At 37.8% G+C, this 16,716-nt stretch overlaps 1 protein-coding gene across 1 annotated transcript in view; it reads left to right on the top strand.

Moving 5' to 3' along the window:
• The window catches only part of NCKAP5 (NCK associated protein 5), a 398,069-nt gene that overhangs the window by 320,981 nt on the left and 60,372 nt on the right, over positions 1-16,716 (top strand). Inside the window, exons 11-13 of the mRNA XM_075152767.1 lie at positions 8,546-8,650; positions 11,740-11,931; positions 12,440-16,296. Of these exons, the coding sequence (XP_075008868.1) occupies positions 8,546-8,650; positions 11,740-11,931; positions 12,440-16,296 (4,154 nt within the window). The remainder of the gene's footprint in view (positions 1-8,545; positions 8,651-11,739; positions 11,932-12,439; positions 16,297-16,716) is intronic.

Below are 16,716 nucleotides of genomic sequence, written 5' to 3' on the forward strand. Positions count from 1 at the left end.
TAGAGTTGTTTCCTAGACTGAGTCTGACCATGCTGAAATGTTAAAAAAAATGGTTTTGTTTGTGAGCAATGTGACAAGAGGAGGTGTCAGGATGTGCAGGATTCTGCTTTTCACTCTTTGATGTTCCCATAATTCATAGCACCTACGTGATGTTGGCACTCATTTAGCAAAGTGGAATTAACATATTAATTAGTATTAGATCAATAGGAAGTTATTTACAAAAAGCATTTACTGTTTTGTACCAAATTCATAAGAAACATAGGTACTTAATAAGAGTCTCAACTCTTCTACAATACTATTCTCATAAAACTGCTGTTTTACCATACTCCAAGGAGTCTTCCATAAGCAAGCTCATTGAAAACATTTATTTCATTAATTATTTACATTCTGACTAGCTGATTACTGGGTCATTGATGTAAACTGTTGACTTTACAGTAATTACAAACCACAGAGAACTTTATACATACATTTTCCTATGAAATTAAATTAGCTTATTTTATTATTACTGCAATATTTACGGACTCCTACTGTAGTCCTATTAAAGTGAGAACTAACACTTTGGAGTCTCAGAGCTTGAAAACACTGATAGATTTATAAAATGAAAACTAGGATCAGAGAGGATTACTTCGTGTCTTTCAATGTATCTTTTATTTAAAGCAGTTTATAAAAATTAATAAAACTAAGGGATTTGGAACAGGAGTAATTTTAGGCTTACATTAATGTTGTCAACTCTCTGGAGAACACAGAGAGATTATGTTATTTATGTTTGTGCATCAAATGTCTGCTTAATACCTCCCAGTTTATACCCTAGGATATACGTTTCCAACCTTCTGAGTTACTTTGGAATCTTACTCACTGGGTTTTGCCATCTCTGGATAGCTTGATAATAATGGAGAGCAGCAAGCCTAGAAAATCTGAAGCAGATGCAAGTGAAACTTTTGTTTTATTTTTTGTGCTGATTTGCCTTGTTAACAGAATTTTCTGATGTAGTTTTAGCACCCTAATCTTCCATACAAATCTTTGTAATATCATACCCTTGTAGTTTGTCTTGGATGTTGTCAGTTAAGTTTCAGTAAACTCGCCTGGAGGATTTACCAGCAAAATTGACAAACCACTATTAATACTGGCTTTAAATTTAAAGTCTAGCATCTTCTGTATCACCAGGCTTCTAGGTTTTTTAGCAAAGTCAGTCTAGTAGGAGGGAAAAATAACAAAAACAAATGGCAAATATCAAATTAGAACTTTCATGGAAGTATTTTTATTAGATTAATGGAAAATTCAAATCCACTTGACTTGAAATTTCTGGAATAACTGGAAACTTCCTTTTTTTTGTACTAAGAACTGATTTAGCTTATTGAAATGTATTTTACAGTTAATCAGTTTAATATTCATTTTATGTATAACTCTTCCCCTTGTTACCACTGAGCAATACTGCAAGTTTGTGATTGTTTCCTGAATTTTCCACAGTTGTAGGTAAGACCAATAAATAACAGTCTCAAACTGCCTGCTTATAGCACTGTGAGAGTTATCCCGGGGTTCACTTACTGTGTATTAACACCCTTCTCCCACCAAAAATAAATCCAACCAGCTATAGTGGTAAGTCTTCTGCAATACCGTTATTGAGAACCATAGCAGCAACATATAGGGCAACCTAATTTTAGTTAACCTGTCAGACAGACCTTGAGAAAGAACAGAATATTAAATATGAAAGACAACATATATGTTCATACTAAATACTGTGGGGTGTAAGACTTCTGAGTTGCTTTGCCGCTTTCAGACTGAGCTGTATAACCTTCCATGTTACACGCTTTTGCCAAATATCACGTACCTTCATTAATAGCTTGGTCTGTTAGAAATGGTGCCTGTAGCAACAGAGAAATAGAAAAAATAGCATAGTGTGATGCATTAGCTTTACAGTCAGAAGTTTTATGTGCTTGCCTGCACGGAAGTGTATTAATAGCTTCTAGAGGTCTAGGAAGTGATAAGCATATAATTATTTTGGGGAAGGGAGGAGTACTTTAAAGGGTCAAAGGCTGTTAGTTTTCCACTCCAATTTTAGCCCCAATCCTGTACATGGTTAAACATGGCTGAGCGGTAGGAGAAAGGAGTTACTTGACAACTTGACTCCATATCACATGTTCTTCTAGATATCTCCTGTGACAAACTCCTGTTACCCATATTGCAGAGCTTTATTCACTTTCTCTAGGGAATGTTCTGCAGCAAAAGAACAGGACCAGAACAGAGCTGTGGTGAGCCTCTAGTTGCTCTTATGCTTCATTGATACTTTGCTTTTCCATGGCTGCTTATTGATGCAAAATTTTGGTGCACAGGTATAGATTAATTGGTCGTGTTTGCTATATGTACAAGTGAAAATATGAGTCTAAATATTTGTTGCAAAATAATCTCATATAGTCAAACCTGTATGTTTTACCTGTGAACATGTAACGAATTTTATAAAGATATAAATCCAGAAGCATAGAATTATTGAGCTGTTATGTTACTACCAGTGAATGTGAACATGGACTCAGAATGCTACCCTAATGCTGAAAGCAAGAAAAGTTAGTATCTGAACCTAGTGTTTCTTGCTTTGAAAATGCTGATTTTTTAAATTCTGCCCCCCCACCCCCCAGCCCCCGAAATAACAGTTGTTTTTTTATTTCCTCATCCTTTAAAGCTTGGTCTTTTTTTAACGCACTTGTGAAAAACTAGAGAGACATACACCCATATGGATGTTTCTATGTCGCTTATAAGATAAGTCCATGTTTTATTCCCACAACTGGCACAAAAAGTCACATTATTAACTGTTTACTTCTGGGCAGAAATACAAGAATATGATTGCGCATAGGGGACCTTATTACATGTAAAGGCACTGCTGAAAAGTGGTAAAAAGGACAGGAGTGCTTCTTAAAGACACACCGTATTCTGCAGCTGAACCACCATAATGCTAGACTTCATGTTAGTCTAAAATATTTATAAGAAATAGCCACAGTCAGAAGTAACTTCACACTGTTAGGATAAATGATGATTGCAAAGCAAATTATTAGAGCATTAGAAGGAAAAAAGCACGGCTATTTCCATAGTGAAATGTCCTTGAAATTACCTTAAAGGATATAGGTATAAAAAGGCATCTGAGCTGGCATGTATCATGCACAAGAACTCTGCTGGGAAGCTGCCTTTCTTCACATGCAGTAAGCAGCTGGAAAGATCAAGGCAAGTTCCTAACCAAACCGGTTAACTAGTGGAAAGTGCTCAGTATCACAATTGCTATTGCCATTATAAACTGTGAAAATGGAAAGAATAATTTTCTTTTACTACAAAGTAAACAGTGATGGCTGTGAATTCCTCTTTATAAGAAGTGAGTAGTAGGAAAGTAGGTCATCATTCTGAATTTTCTATTAAATATATAACTTCCAAGAACTGAAAAAATTATTATAATTTTATTTTCATGACATCAATTATATACAATAAACCGTCAGACTTTGCTGTATGTGCACAGTATACAGTTGCAAATACATTTCCTATGTTAGTGATTATTAGAATCAAATAAAATGGAAGCATCTTTTTGCAGCTTTCACTTTTGCTTCATATTTGGCTGTTTTATGTTGACAACCACTTGTTCTGCTCTCTTTAAAAAGTGGAATTACCATATGTCAAAAGCATATGTATTACAAACTCTGGTTTGTCTAAAAGCAAAATCTATTTCTACTCTCAGAGGTTTTATTATTTTTTCCTTACACTTAACTTTCTCCTTTATTTCAAAGTATTTATTGTATGAGAAGTTCACACTTCATACTTTGAATAGTGCATGTTCTTAATCTAGGTAACTTCTAATGGAACAGGTGAAGGATGTTCTCTTATCTCCAGCTGAACATCCCTTCTGCAATGTATCTAAGGACTAAAAAAGTCAAGATTTAGTTTCATGACAGATTATATTTCTGCATAAACTAATACTACGTAAATTGCATAGTTAATGGTATTTTTTTCTTTCTTTGGTCTGCTATCTTCTCTGGTGTAACGGAAATGTAGTGTAGAGTACTATTTCTGTAAGACCTTTGAAACTAAAGCTCATCCTAGATGTGATTAATTCATAGCTGCACTCTGCTTCTGATGGATATGACAGTTAAAGATGAACAAGGGAGCAGGAAGAGTGAGATAGGTCAGATGATTGTGAAAAAAAGTCAGCTAGAAAGAGCTCTTGCCTTTCATAAGTCTCTGTCACACCTATAAAGAGATCACCGTATCAGCACTCTTCTTGTGTTGCACATTTTTTTGCATGTTTTTGGTGGAGTTACTAAGACTTAACTCATTTAGTACAACAGGAATAGAATTGGAGCGGTGGTGTTCCTGCCTGTGGACTTGAGGGGAATCTTCTTTGTGCATAATTATTAAAAATGAGCGGTGTGAAGGCTGCAGAAAAGGTATTCCCTGCCAGTCCAATTACAATGGTCAGGCTATATAGGAGAGCAGTCCAGAGGATGCCTGTTCAGGTTCGTGATGCCCCAGATAACAGCAGAAACGGGAGGAGGCCACGCGCACCAAACATTCACAGCTCTGGCACAGAGCACCAGGATGAAAATGTCTCATTAGAACCTAGAGAGAGAATTTCTCTCTTGTGAATGATGGACTTTGGCTCCTGTGAGAAAAGCAAAGCCAATTGATTTAATAGCAATTAACTCATCCAATATTGGAGAGCCGTGTACAGTTTGGCATAATTCATTGAAAATTGTTCTGGCAATGCTGCAGGCCATTAGGCGCTTCAGAAAGGAGATGGGAACGGATAGATATTCTGCACAGATACAGTCAAGAGGCACAATAGTTAGGGGAGTCTCTCTGTAATATTGCCTGGTGCCAGTAGGCAGTAGCCTTCTTTTGTCTTCCTCGAAAGCCTTAATAAGGATGCTGCGGGGGGGAGGGGGAACTGGCCTACTATTTGATGGATTGGTTATCTGCCTGCCAGATAATTGTATTTCCTATTGCACTTGATATAATAGGTTTCCACCTAAATTATCAATTACTTTGTTTTTATTTTTTATGTGGGTTACAGGAGTTAATCTTGACATTGAGCCACAAAGGGCACGGCCTTTTCTGCATCAATCTCACAAGTGAAGGAGGAGCTTTTCTGCTACTGGTCACAGGCAGCCACAGAGAGGCCCCTTCTGCTCTGCCCTGGCCTCTGTACCTCTCAGCACCCACTTTCTGTAGAGACATGGGTCCAGTCTGGCTGAGATGCTATGAACTTTTTAGTCCGTAGGTGCCCCAGCAGTAGTCAGTACAGGGTAATTTCCAAGCAAGTTGGCCCAGCCCATACTGTATGCAATTCCATAAGGGTTTTCTGTTCTGCTGCATCCAGTGCTCCTGATGGGTTTCCCGTGTTCAGAGGGGCCCAGACGTTCCCCACCATGTACTAATATTGCCCGGTTTCCCCTTACCGTTATATAGGGCACCAACAAATGGGGCAAATCTTCAGTTTCATATTTAAGTATTCATTTAAACTGATGGGATCTTTTCTGTGGAAGTCATTCTGTGCTGTGGTCTACCTTTTGTTGCATTGCATCATGATAGCATCAACAGTGATTTTAATATTGTACAATTTTCAAGGCAGCAGTAACTCCTTGATCTAGTTATGTGACTGTCATCTGAAAATAACCATAAAGGACACAGTACATTTTGTGTATCTGAGAAGAAATCAGAATCAAAGTACATAGCACAATCTGTTACTTGATTTTAAATGGATCATTAATGAGGTTTTTTAACACATGGTAGAGTTTTTCCATTTTTGAATTAGAAAATTGAGAAGGAAAAAGAAAAAATAAATGAAAGAAAAACATTTTTCTTATCATTTTTCTTTTGTAATTGGATGACTTGCTTCAGTGCTGTGTGACTATATTTAATTAATGATCTCAAACTTTGTTATGCTGTTTGTTAATGCTAGTCATTGTGCTGGCCATGAGTCTGTTAGTTTATTTGCGTATGTGTGGGGGGGAATATTCCCAATGTGATGATCTTTTGTTTGATACAGAAATATAATCACATTATACATCTTGAGAACACACTTTCCTTCTCTGTTAATCATTTTAGTCTGCTGATTCACCTTTATTATTATAGTTTTATAGTGTCATAGAGTTTAACGCTGGCAAAGATGATTCAAACATAGCATGACGCATGTGCAGCCCAGCCCTTCTGGTCACTGGGCCAGTGTGGAGGGACCCTCGAAACTCCAAGCTGTTTACAGCGTGCTCTGCTGGGCTACGTCTTATCACTAGCCAAAAATTGTTTCTGTGATCCAGTTGGGCTCATCTCTGCTGTTATATCTGATATGGACAATAACAGCAGCACACTAAATTCCATTGGATGACATTATAGGGGTATATTTAGTTTCCCTTACTGAGATGCATATATGTTCCCATTTAAGTAATGAAGTTGGAAACTTCATGAATTCCAACTTCATGAAGTTGGAAACTTGCTGGAAAAATGAGAAGACAGTTTCGCAACTGTAAAACTCCTATAGCACTATTTCTAGGATACTTTTTTCTGGGAAAATAAATGTTCAAGTATAAATGTTCATCCATCTCAGATGTCCCCAGTCATCATCTCTAATGCACAGATCTGGCTATAGAGACTTCTGCTAAAATATCTCTGGAAGCAAAAATCAGGTGACTTGTTTCACTGAAGAAAGTAATTCCTTTGGAAAGAGCAAGTACACCACTTGTTCATCGGTGACTCCTGGTTCTGAAAACAGTGGAATTCTCTTGTGGTTCAACGATGCAGTTGGAATTATTGTCAAGAATAACACGTGTACTAAGTCAACAAATCTGTGAGTTTGGAAAGGCATTTTACCTGGAGCTTAAATCTTGAACAAACACCCAACAGTAACTCTCGTAATAACACTTTAAAAGGTGTATACTCAATAGCTAGGCGATAGGCATCACTGATGTTCAAAAACATATAGCCTGGAGTTAGTTAATATTTATAATGAAAAGTGTATTGGATACTAAGTGCTTGTAGCATTTTAATCTATTCAACAATATATTGGACAAAATATGTTTATACAGAACATTGATCATTGAAAATATTTTCCGTAATCTGTCTGCAACAGATAGTACCTCCTGAAGAAACTTGGATGAATATGTAACTCTTGAGAAATTCCTCCCAAATTTATAATTAGTAGTTTTTTTTAAAAATTGCTAGATTGTCTGGAGTAGATGCCTGAAGCACAGCATGCAAATAACAGAGGCTGTAGGAATGGCCACCTGCTTTGTTCTCTAGCAGATGAATTTCTGCAGTGGGTACCAGGAGAGCGGGCTGGGGAGTAGCTGGGCATAAGATACTGCATGACTGATGTTTCAGGGCCCTGCAGTTACTACTACACAGTGTGGAAAGGCTTTTGTGGCTACAGATTCTTTTTCCCTCTTTGACCAGACTTTTCGGATGGACAGGGTGATGGGCCACTCATGCAGCCTCGACAAATCTCTATGGTTTGAGATCTTCACAGAGTCCCCGTAGCAAAGCTCCCTGGCAGGGTCTGCACCATTTGTGCCTCCAAGCTGAGTGCCCCAGTGCTGAGGAGGGGGTAGATGTGGTCTCTCAGGTTGCAAGCCTGGAGAATTAATGGGAAAAATGAAAAAAGCCTGATCCACGTTCCTTTTGTTTGGAGTTTTTTTTAAGTCCTTTTTAATTTATTTCAGTGGACTGTGAGTCCGATCCATACTGCCTGTTACATGATATGTTGATCCAATGACTGACAAGACTGCAGATATTTCTTTTTTTGAAGTCATCAGCCAAGGCATTCACATAAATCGTGGATTTTATTGAAACTGCAATTAAAACAAATCAGGCTTAATGCACACTGAAAGCTTTAGTAATTAGTATACAGGTGAACATGGAGGAAAAGGCACAAGCTTAGCCATCCTTCCAAGAAAAACTGAAAAAAGAGCTGTGTATATAATCAGAACAGCATGTGAATATTAATGCAGAAAATCCTTTGAGTCCCTAGTTCCCTGATGCAATTATTTTCTATTCACATTAATTGTTCCTAACAGATGACATTAATGACTTTGAGTTAAAATGTGTGCAAGGGAGGCCTTCAGCAGATCAATGCTGTTTAAAAATAGGGTCACTTTTGCAATCATTCACTCAAGGTGTAACAGCTCGTAAATAAAACAACATTAACATGTTGATTGATTTATAAATGTTAATTTTGTAGTTCATTTTTATGCTTTTTTCCTGAAACCTGTCAAACTCTATGGATAATGGTGGGACTTGTGTTCATTTGTCATTGTTGCGTGAAGTAGTGATAAGTTGCAAAACAGTGACTAGAAGAAAATGTAGAGTTTGTTTTGGATAAAGAATGATCTGTTCTGCAGACGGGAAGTCTTGGACAAAGTAAGCACAAACAGCAACATTTCAAATTAGAACAAATCATCTTTTACCTCGGGGTCTTCATTTCCCTTGAAATTTAACAGCAGAGTTTGGAATTTTAAAAATGCTGATCTGCTGCATATTTGACAAATGTTTATGCTTTGCTCATTCCCTTCTGCCCCCCCAGAAACTCCATTCACGCATCTTAGACCTCTCATCTGGGGATTTGCTTTCAGAAGTAGAACGAAACAGAAGCCTGATGCAATCTCGAACTGCTGATGCTCAGATTCAAGTGAGTTTTTGTGCTGTCCTTGTACCCCTCATTTGGAACTCTCCTTTTTGCTCTGAAGTCTGATGTCAGGGATGAGCCATAAAGCTGATCTCTGAATTGAAACACTGTTGAGGCAGATAACAATACTTCTTCTTCCTTCTGTTCTCTGAAATTCAATATTGTGTCCTCAGTTGATATAGTAAGCAGATAGTGTCACTCTGTGCAAAAAAGTGTAAATCTTATCAATGTCCCCAAGATACCTTTTTGGGTATTGATTACATCTCAGAATCTCTTGAGAAATGGTCAAGGAGCTTTTTATTAAAGCCCATACACCATATTATTCATCCTACTTTTATGATATATTATGTATGAACTTTTAAAAATTCATGGGCTCTACACTTTTTTTTCAGATGGGGTTAGCTTTGTGCTTATTTGGCAAAACATTAGCCAGTGTGGCTTTCATGTTTCATTGTCAAAGAGAAAAGTAGCTTAAAAAACAAAAGTCACATAAAGATAGAGAGAAACAAAGAGGACAAGAACTGAACATTGAACCTGTGTGTGCCTTTGATCTTGAAGTATAGTAGTGTCAACAAAAATGTCATCTCCTTTGTAATACATACTTTAATGAAAAGGCATTGTTTCAAACGTTCACAAAAATGCCAATGACCCTTTGCATTATATGTAATTAAGCCTTCAGGTTAGGTTTCTCTTTTGTGTCTTTAATAGTCTGATTCTTTTAATTTTTTGTGATTTCTAGTGAAAATTATGTATTTAAATTGTAATACTAGATTCAGACCTTTTTACTCTAATCTCGTTAAAGGTAATGACTTAAGAGTCATGATTACAAAAAATTAAAATTTCACCATGTCAGTTAAGAGACCCATATGCAAGTTAAATATATTTAATTAATGCATCATAAACATACTGTTCAAAGTACTTTCTCTGATAATGTAGAGAATAAAGGCAAATTGCAGGAGAAAATTCCACACTCTTTAGTGATCTGAATGCAATCTACAAATTGGGCAGATACCCTACTTCAGAATCTGTAATGGCATGATATTTTTTGCATTTTCTCATCTCTTAAACAATGAAGATGACTACAATAATATACTGTTCTTCTGCTTTGCTTAGATATCTCCATTTTTCCCATTGCTAAAGCTGTAGGACCAAAAGCCTTTCTCCTGGAAAGGCTGTCAGACTAGCTGAAGATGACAGGAAAGGCAGTACTTGTCAGAAGGCTGTGATCTCCTCTTTTCTCTTACAGGAGGTTCTTATAGGAAAGGATTTTACAGGCATCCTTCCCTTAAACACTATGATGACTGGGACATAGCCTAGAATAAAGGGCAGAAATTTGACATGACATGTTTTCCCAATGCCACAGCTGAAAGGCAACGAAATAGCCAGGACAAGCAGATGGCTGCCATGGGCCTCTCTACAGTCAACCTTACAGGGAATGATGCCGTCATAGCTGAAGAAGCTGATGAGAGAGGGTCTCCCATGGGAACCACAATGTCAGAAATAAAGAGTAATTTGTTTCAACAAAGCGAGCAAGTCTGTTTCAGAGCCAAAAACATAGGCATCGGCCTGCCTCTGATGCTGAAAGATGTATTCTTCCCAGAGCCAGTGGATTTAAAGGCTATTCCTCCTGCATCCATTTGACTTCCTAGGAGAACATGTACCAATAACTCCCAGAGGTGAAATGTGCTCTTGCTACCTCTAAATGATTTTCCCATTCATAGGTTTTGCCTGTGACAGAGAATAATGATTTGCCCTGTAGTTACGTTTGTCAAAACCAGAACATTATTATGTCAGTTGAGCAATGAACAGCTGTACTGATGAACTCCTCAGCAGTAAAAATTCTTCTCTCTCCCATTTAACTGAAAAAAGGTTCAACCCTAGTAGTAATAAATGGAAGGACATGGGGGAATAAATGGAAGAAATTAGCAGAAGGCCAACAAACATGTTAGTGTGTGAGAAGTGCCTACAAAGTGAGCATTTTTCCAGAGATTTGCATGAAGAAGCTGTGTCTACTGCATATACAGTTTTGATAATTGTTTTGTGGATTCAATAACTTTAGATTTCTTGTGTCTTCCTGAATATAAAGGTAAAATTTTCATCTAAGCAAAATTAATTTGGAGTATATCTACATACAAAAATCAATAAATATTGTTTGAGCTTGCCTTAATGAAATCCAAAGCAAAGTTTTATGAAACAGTCATGTCACTCTGTCTGGTGTTCCTGGTAATTAAAAAGATGTCTGATTCTGTAAGGAAACTGGAGAATAGCATAACAGAATGGTGCAGGCGCTTAACATTAAAGAAGCTCTAACACTGTTAGGCACAAGAGTATTAGTTTGAAAACAAATTAAAGGCATCCTAGATACTCCTACAGAGGTTTAATATTTTACCTAAAGTGCTATCTGCTCTTCATTACTCTCTTCCTCAAAGCTGGCACTTAGTCACAGTCAGCTGAAATTGCATTTGGAGAGGGGTGATAACTACACAAGTACTAAAGGCAGCCATAAAGTGTCAATAAATTGCATAAGCAAGAGGCTTCAGCTGTCTGCAAGCGACACAAAGATGGATTGTCCTACGTCAGAGAGTTTCTTAGACAAAGCTTTGAACTAGATAGGAAACCAAAATTAGACTGTAATGGAGAGATTCCATTCTCAGTGGACATTCTGGTTGGGATACTAAATTAATTTACCTTGTTCAAGATGTACAGCCTCATCTGTTACATTGTAGGGCTATAATGCAGTTGTCAAGATGTACTTGTATTCTTATAACTTTGTTTTCTGTATCTTACTGGAGCACACTGCTTATGTACAAAGCATAATTCAAATAGACTCAGAATAATCTTTAGCAAAAGAAGAGCAGAATACTGGTTTGAGAATAAAGAAGAAAAGATGGAGGATTGTGGATCTTTACCTCAGCAAATTCAAAAGTTAGCAATTTTTAATTTAGTTCTCTGTAATAAATTCACCAGATGCTAATGGCATAACAAGAAGGTGTAAGTAGCTTACTTGCTTTTTCTTTGTCCTTCTTAATTAAGGGGAAGTTAAATGATCTTTTTCCACCCATAAGATATTTCTATTTCTTCTCATATTTTAGGAATGCCAGCAGAATGTGAAATCCAGTATACCTGTCTTGAAATGCCAGAGTCAATTAAATATGACAGGTCCTAGCCGCCTGTATCCCCGGAGCAGCTGCAGTAGCAGTGAACTTTCCCTCTCAAGTGCTTGCAGTGAATATTCCAGTGGTTCCTCCTACACCTGGAATGATGGAAAGACATGCAGCAAAAGGGTAAATGGAATTAATTTTCTTCGTTTATTAGCTTAAGTTAATCTGAAACAAGATTAATTGAAAAGCTGCCTATTTCCGAATTTTTTTTCACTTTCTTCTGTCTTTTATATTTAAAACAGTTGTCACTAAACTCAGTAAGGGTTCTCTCCCCGATGTCTCCCTCCCTCTCATTCCCCCCTCCTTTTAATTTTTTTTTAACAATTCCTTTATCACTCCAATTTGCTCACAGTTTCCTCATTTATTCTGACATTTATTCTGTCTTTCACAGTCCAAGTTGTTCTTCTTCTTTATCTTAATCCTTCCATTCATATTGTTCTTCCTACAGGTTTTAAATGCACTGCAGCCTTCACACCACTATGAAATCCTTTATTAAAAAAGAACATTGCTTTTAATAGCAATGGATGAAATGTAGTGCCCTATGCAACTCCTAAATCTCTTTACTAAAATGGTAACACTTTTTATTAACAGCACTTGTGAGTAATATGTGAGTTTTATTTTGTTTTAACAGTCATCCGTGAGCTGGGATAAAAGAATAAGCATTGGTTCTTCGCTCCCAAGCAACCTCTCAAGTCCTGCAGAGGATCTACCTCCAACTCGTATCAAGGAAAACCATATCTTAGAAGGGCTGAAGAAATTACAGAAGCAAAAAATATTACTTGAATCACCTTCAGTAATATCAAAATGGGGTTACAAAGATTGCATGAACTCTAATGAAGGAATATATTCCCCTGGAGTTAAATGTGGCAGCCATAATGAACAGACTCATTGTAAGCCAATGGAAATAGGAAGTATTTGCATTGAACATAACAAAACTTTCTCTTATGATTCAGATTCGCATGATGATGCAGATGATGACTCTTCATCCTTACTGTTGCTGCAGGAAGTACCAAGCAAAGACTGCAGGACCTATTGTAACAAATTAACTCACAGCGTTTCTGACAGTCTGTTTGACTGGGATCCTAGTAGGAAACATTTGCCAGAAAGAAGTTCATATTTTAATTCAAAGGAAAGACCTGAAAAATTGACTAGTTTTGTTAGTGGATTTCAGGCAGAAGTAAAATCGTGCACCAGAGCAAAGCTGCCTGAGTTACAGTTAAATCAAAGCCATGCTGATATAGGCTGGAAGGACCTTAATTTTCAGCTTTCAGATACTGACGACAATGAAGTGTTGGATGAATTGCATATAGAAAGCAGTGATGAGAAAAGTCCATCAGATTTATTAGCAACTCCTTTTACTGAGAAGTACACAAAGACCTCTGACATGCTCAAAGTCACAGAGAATTCTCAGTTTGTATCTACTGACAAAGAGGAAAAACAGCTATCTGCTCACTCAGACATTAGGCCAAAGACATGTAATTTCATTAAACAACAAAAGGTTATAAAAAAGACTTCTTCTGAAGAGTGCATTACTGTAATATTTGATGCTGAGGATGGTGAGCCTATTGAATTCAGCTCACATCAGACTGGAGTTGTCACTGTAACAAGAAATGAAATTTCAATCAACCAGCCAGAAGATAGGTCCAGTACAGAATATACTGAACTTACACCTCAGGGAATAACTGATTTGCAGACAGGAACCAATGCTAGAAACTACAATGCTTTAGGAAGACCTGAAGATGAAAGCGAGAAAAAGACTCTTGAAGATAATAATACAGGGACTAAAAACACAGTTGTCCCCATGACCTGCAGTGAATCTTCACACTGTGGAAGAGTGACACTGCAAAGTACTCCACCACAAAAACTAGTGAAGCCAGTATATGATGTATCATCCAAGGCCAATTCAAGCTCCACTGTGCATGCAGGAATCAATCAAAAGCCAAACTTGACTAAAATACCCAGCAGAGGTAAATTTTCTCCACAAAAAACTGCGATGACGGAGAGTGAGGAGACACCTGTAGCTCAATCAGTGGGCCTTGCAACCCTTGAAAAATCACCTGCTCTGCCACCTGTAAAGCTTTCAAGATTCAAAAAGGCACAAAGTCCACCTTGTAATTTTGACTCAAAAGTCAACTTCCAGGTTCCAAAGCCCGCTGCCCACCTCCTGCCTGGCTTGAAACGTCCAGGCAGAGGAGACGGGTCAAAGTATCCAAAGAGTCAGAGTCCAGCATCACCACTGTTGCCTCAGCACCTTATAGAGCCCAGTGACTATGGAGAACCTCCAACCAGAGACTTTCATTGTGATTTAGCAACTGCAGAAGCCCGATCACCATCCCCACCCCTTCCTCCAGGCAGGTCAACATCCCTGTTGATTCGGCCTAATTATGCTCATTCACCACTTGTAGCAGTAAAGTTGGGAGGAGCTGGTCCCAGTGAAACAGCAAAAAATATACTGAAATCATCACCATTAAAAGGAACTGTGAACTCTGGCTTGCATAATCAATCCAGTCATGAAATACAAGCAAAAAATGTATCTTCTGGGGCCAAAATTGAATTATCTTACCTTCGAGAAAATGCAGAAGCAATTATGCAAAATAAATGCATATCTCAGCAACCCCATAGTGCATGCCAAGGACTGTCCAAAGTTTCCACAAAGCAAGTCTGCCCAAAAAACCCTAATCAGCTGGGTGTCCGCAGGAATCATGAATTTTCCAACACAGATTTTCAAACAGCCAGGTCCTTTTCTCTAGGTTGTCCATCATTGGAAACAACTTCTTCACAAGACGCATATTCCAGCAAAAAAGATATTCCAAGTGACAGTGGGGTGGACCAGCCACAACAGATGCCAAACATTCTCCCTGCAACTCCTCAGTGTCATACAACAAGCACAAGTGAGCCTTTACTATCTCAGGTAAACAATTCCCCGTTGTCAACACTGTTTCATGGTAATGACGCTGCACATGCTGCCCAAAATTCTAATGAGAAAGGAATGAAAACCCGTCTCCCTGTAGGACTGAAATTATTTGTCAAATCTCCCCAACTTCTCCGAAAAAGCTCTACTGTACCAGGGAAGCAGGAAAAAGACAGTATAAATGCAGCTTCCAAAAGCCATGTGAGTTCAAATAAGTACAAGCAAAATGAATCTCTAAGTGTAACCACTAGAGGTGCAACGGTTGCTGAATTAAAAGACTCTACATCTGATTCCGAAGGAAAAAATAATTTTACTGTGGGACTTAGTATGGATACAGCATCACCTCATTCACATGAAAACTGCAACTTGGTGGTAGACAGAGAAGATGGATTAGAAAACAAATTAGTTAAGAGATCTGTTTCTTCTAGCAACAAGTCGCACTTGAAGCCAGCTCTGGGCATGAATGGAGCAAAAGCTCGTAGTCAGAGTTTTAGCATTCATACAGGGGAAAAGCCATCTGCCCCTGTGACAGAAGGTCTCGGAAAAGTACGGACTCAGATTATTACAAACACTTCTGATAGAGGAAATTCTCTAACAAGGCAGAACTCAACCATGGAAGGACTTCAAATCAAGGCCATTCCTGGGTCAGCAGTGACACCAGAGACTCTTTCATATACTCCTAAAACCACAGAAAACTCTTATTCTAGACAAGGTTCTCCTGGAAATATGAGTAGTTGCAATAGCCAGCATGGAAGCCCAAGCAAACTGCCCTTCAGATCATCTTCAAAAGTAGACTTGTTTCACAACACTTCAAAATGTGATGGAAACAAACCATTTTCTCAGAAAGATGCACGCAGTCTATCTGTCCAGAGTGAGAAAAGCATTGAAAGTTTTAAACATGAAGCTTTAAGTAAAAAAAGTGTTCTGCCAGCAGAATTGGAGTTAGAAGTGTCAGCTACTGTATCTTCCAAACAAATTTCATCATTTCAAAGCTCGGATGGAATAAAGTGTCCTCATCAACTGGAAGCAGCAAAGTCACGAAGACAGCAGATGTCTTTAAAGTTAGCAGAAGCCTCTGAGAAGGTTACTGATGTTTTGAGTTCACCGGCTCTACAACCTACAATAGAGGAGAAAGTCATGTTATGCATCCAAGAAAATGTGCAAAAGGGTCAGGGACAAACCAAATCTCCCACTGCGGAGACTAAACAAAAGACGGGGCCCTCTATAGCTAGTTGGTTTGGCTTTCGAAAGAGTAAGCTCCCAGCACTGAGTAGCAGAAAAACTGATGTTCCCAAAACAAAGGTAGAAAAAAAGGATGCAAAAGTTTCAGGATTTGGAATTAAGCAGGCAAAATTAGAGAGAAGAAAAGAAAAAAAGAAAACTGAACAACACTGTGAAATAGAAAATGAAATTAACAGGAAAACAGACAACGGTGACATTTTAGCTGATGTCATGGAGAGCAAAATTATGAAACCTTCACAAGACATGCCTGGTGAGATTGAGTGTGAACAAGTCAAAGGTTCCACCACAGCTACATACTCACCAAAAGACAGTTTTATGAAAGAGCTTTTAAACAGGTAAAACTCTGGAACACAATTTGGGATGTGGTGTTGTACACTATAGCTTTACAGATGCTAAGTTCAATGTATGTTCCTTTTAGACTAAGAATGCATAGTAGCAATCAGTAGGTACACTATCAGGGCTTTAATCTGTACAGGAAAAAACATTAATATTGAGATGATAATTTTGTTCATGTTATTTTGTTAACCAAACCAATGGCCTTTGAAATTAAAGAATGGCAAGTTACATCCAAGTTGATAGAAATTCAAATAATTCCAGAAATCAAGAATCTAGGCAGATGGTGTATAAAGATAGAGGATAATTAGGTACATGTTTTAATGTATTCCATCTTTATGTATTGTAACCAGCAAACATATATTTGGTAACTAGTCAGAATTAATTACATTTCTAGCTACCACAACCTTCGGTCACAGAAG

Source organism: Calonectris borealis, chromosome 6 (genome assembly GCF_964195595.1).
Source record: "Calonectris borealis chromosome 6, bCalBor7.hap1.2, whole genome shotgun sequence".
Lineage (NCBI taxonomy): Eukaryota > Metazoa > Chordata > Aves > Procellariiformes > Procellariidae > Calonectris > Calonectris borealis.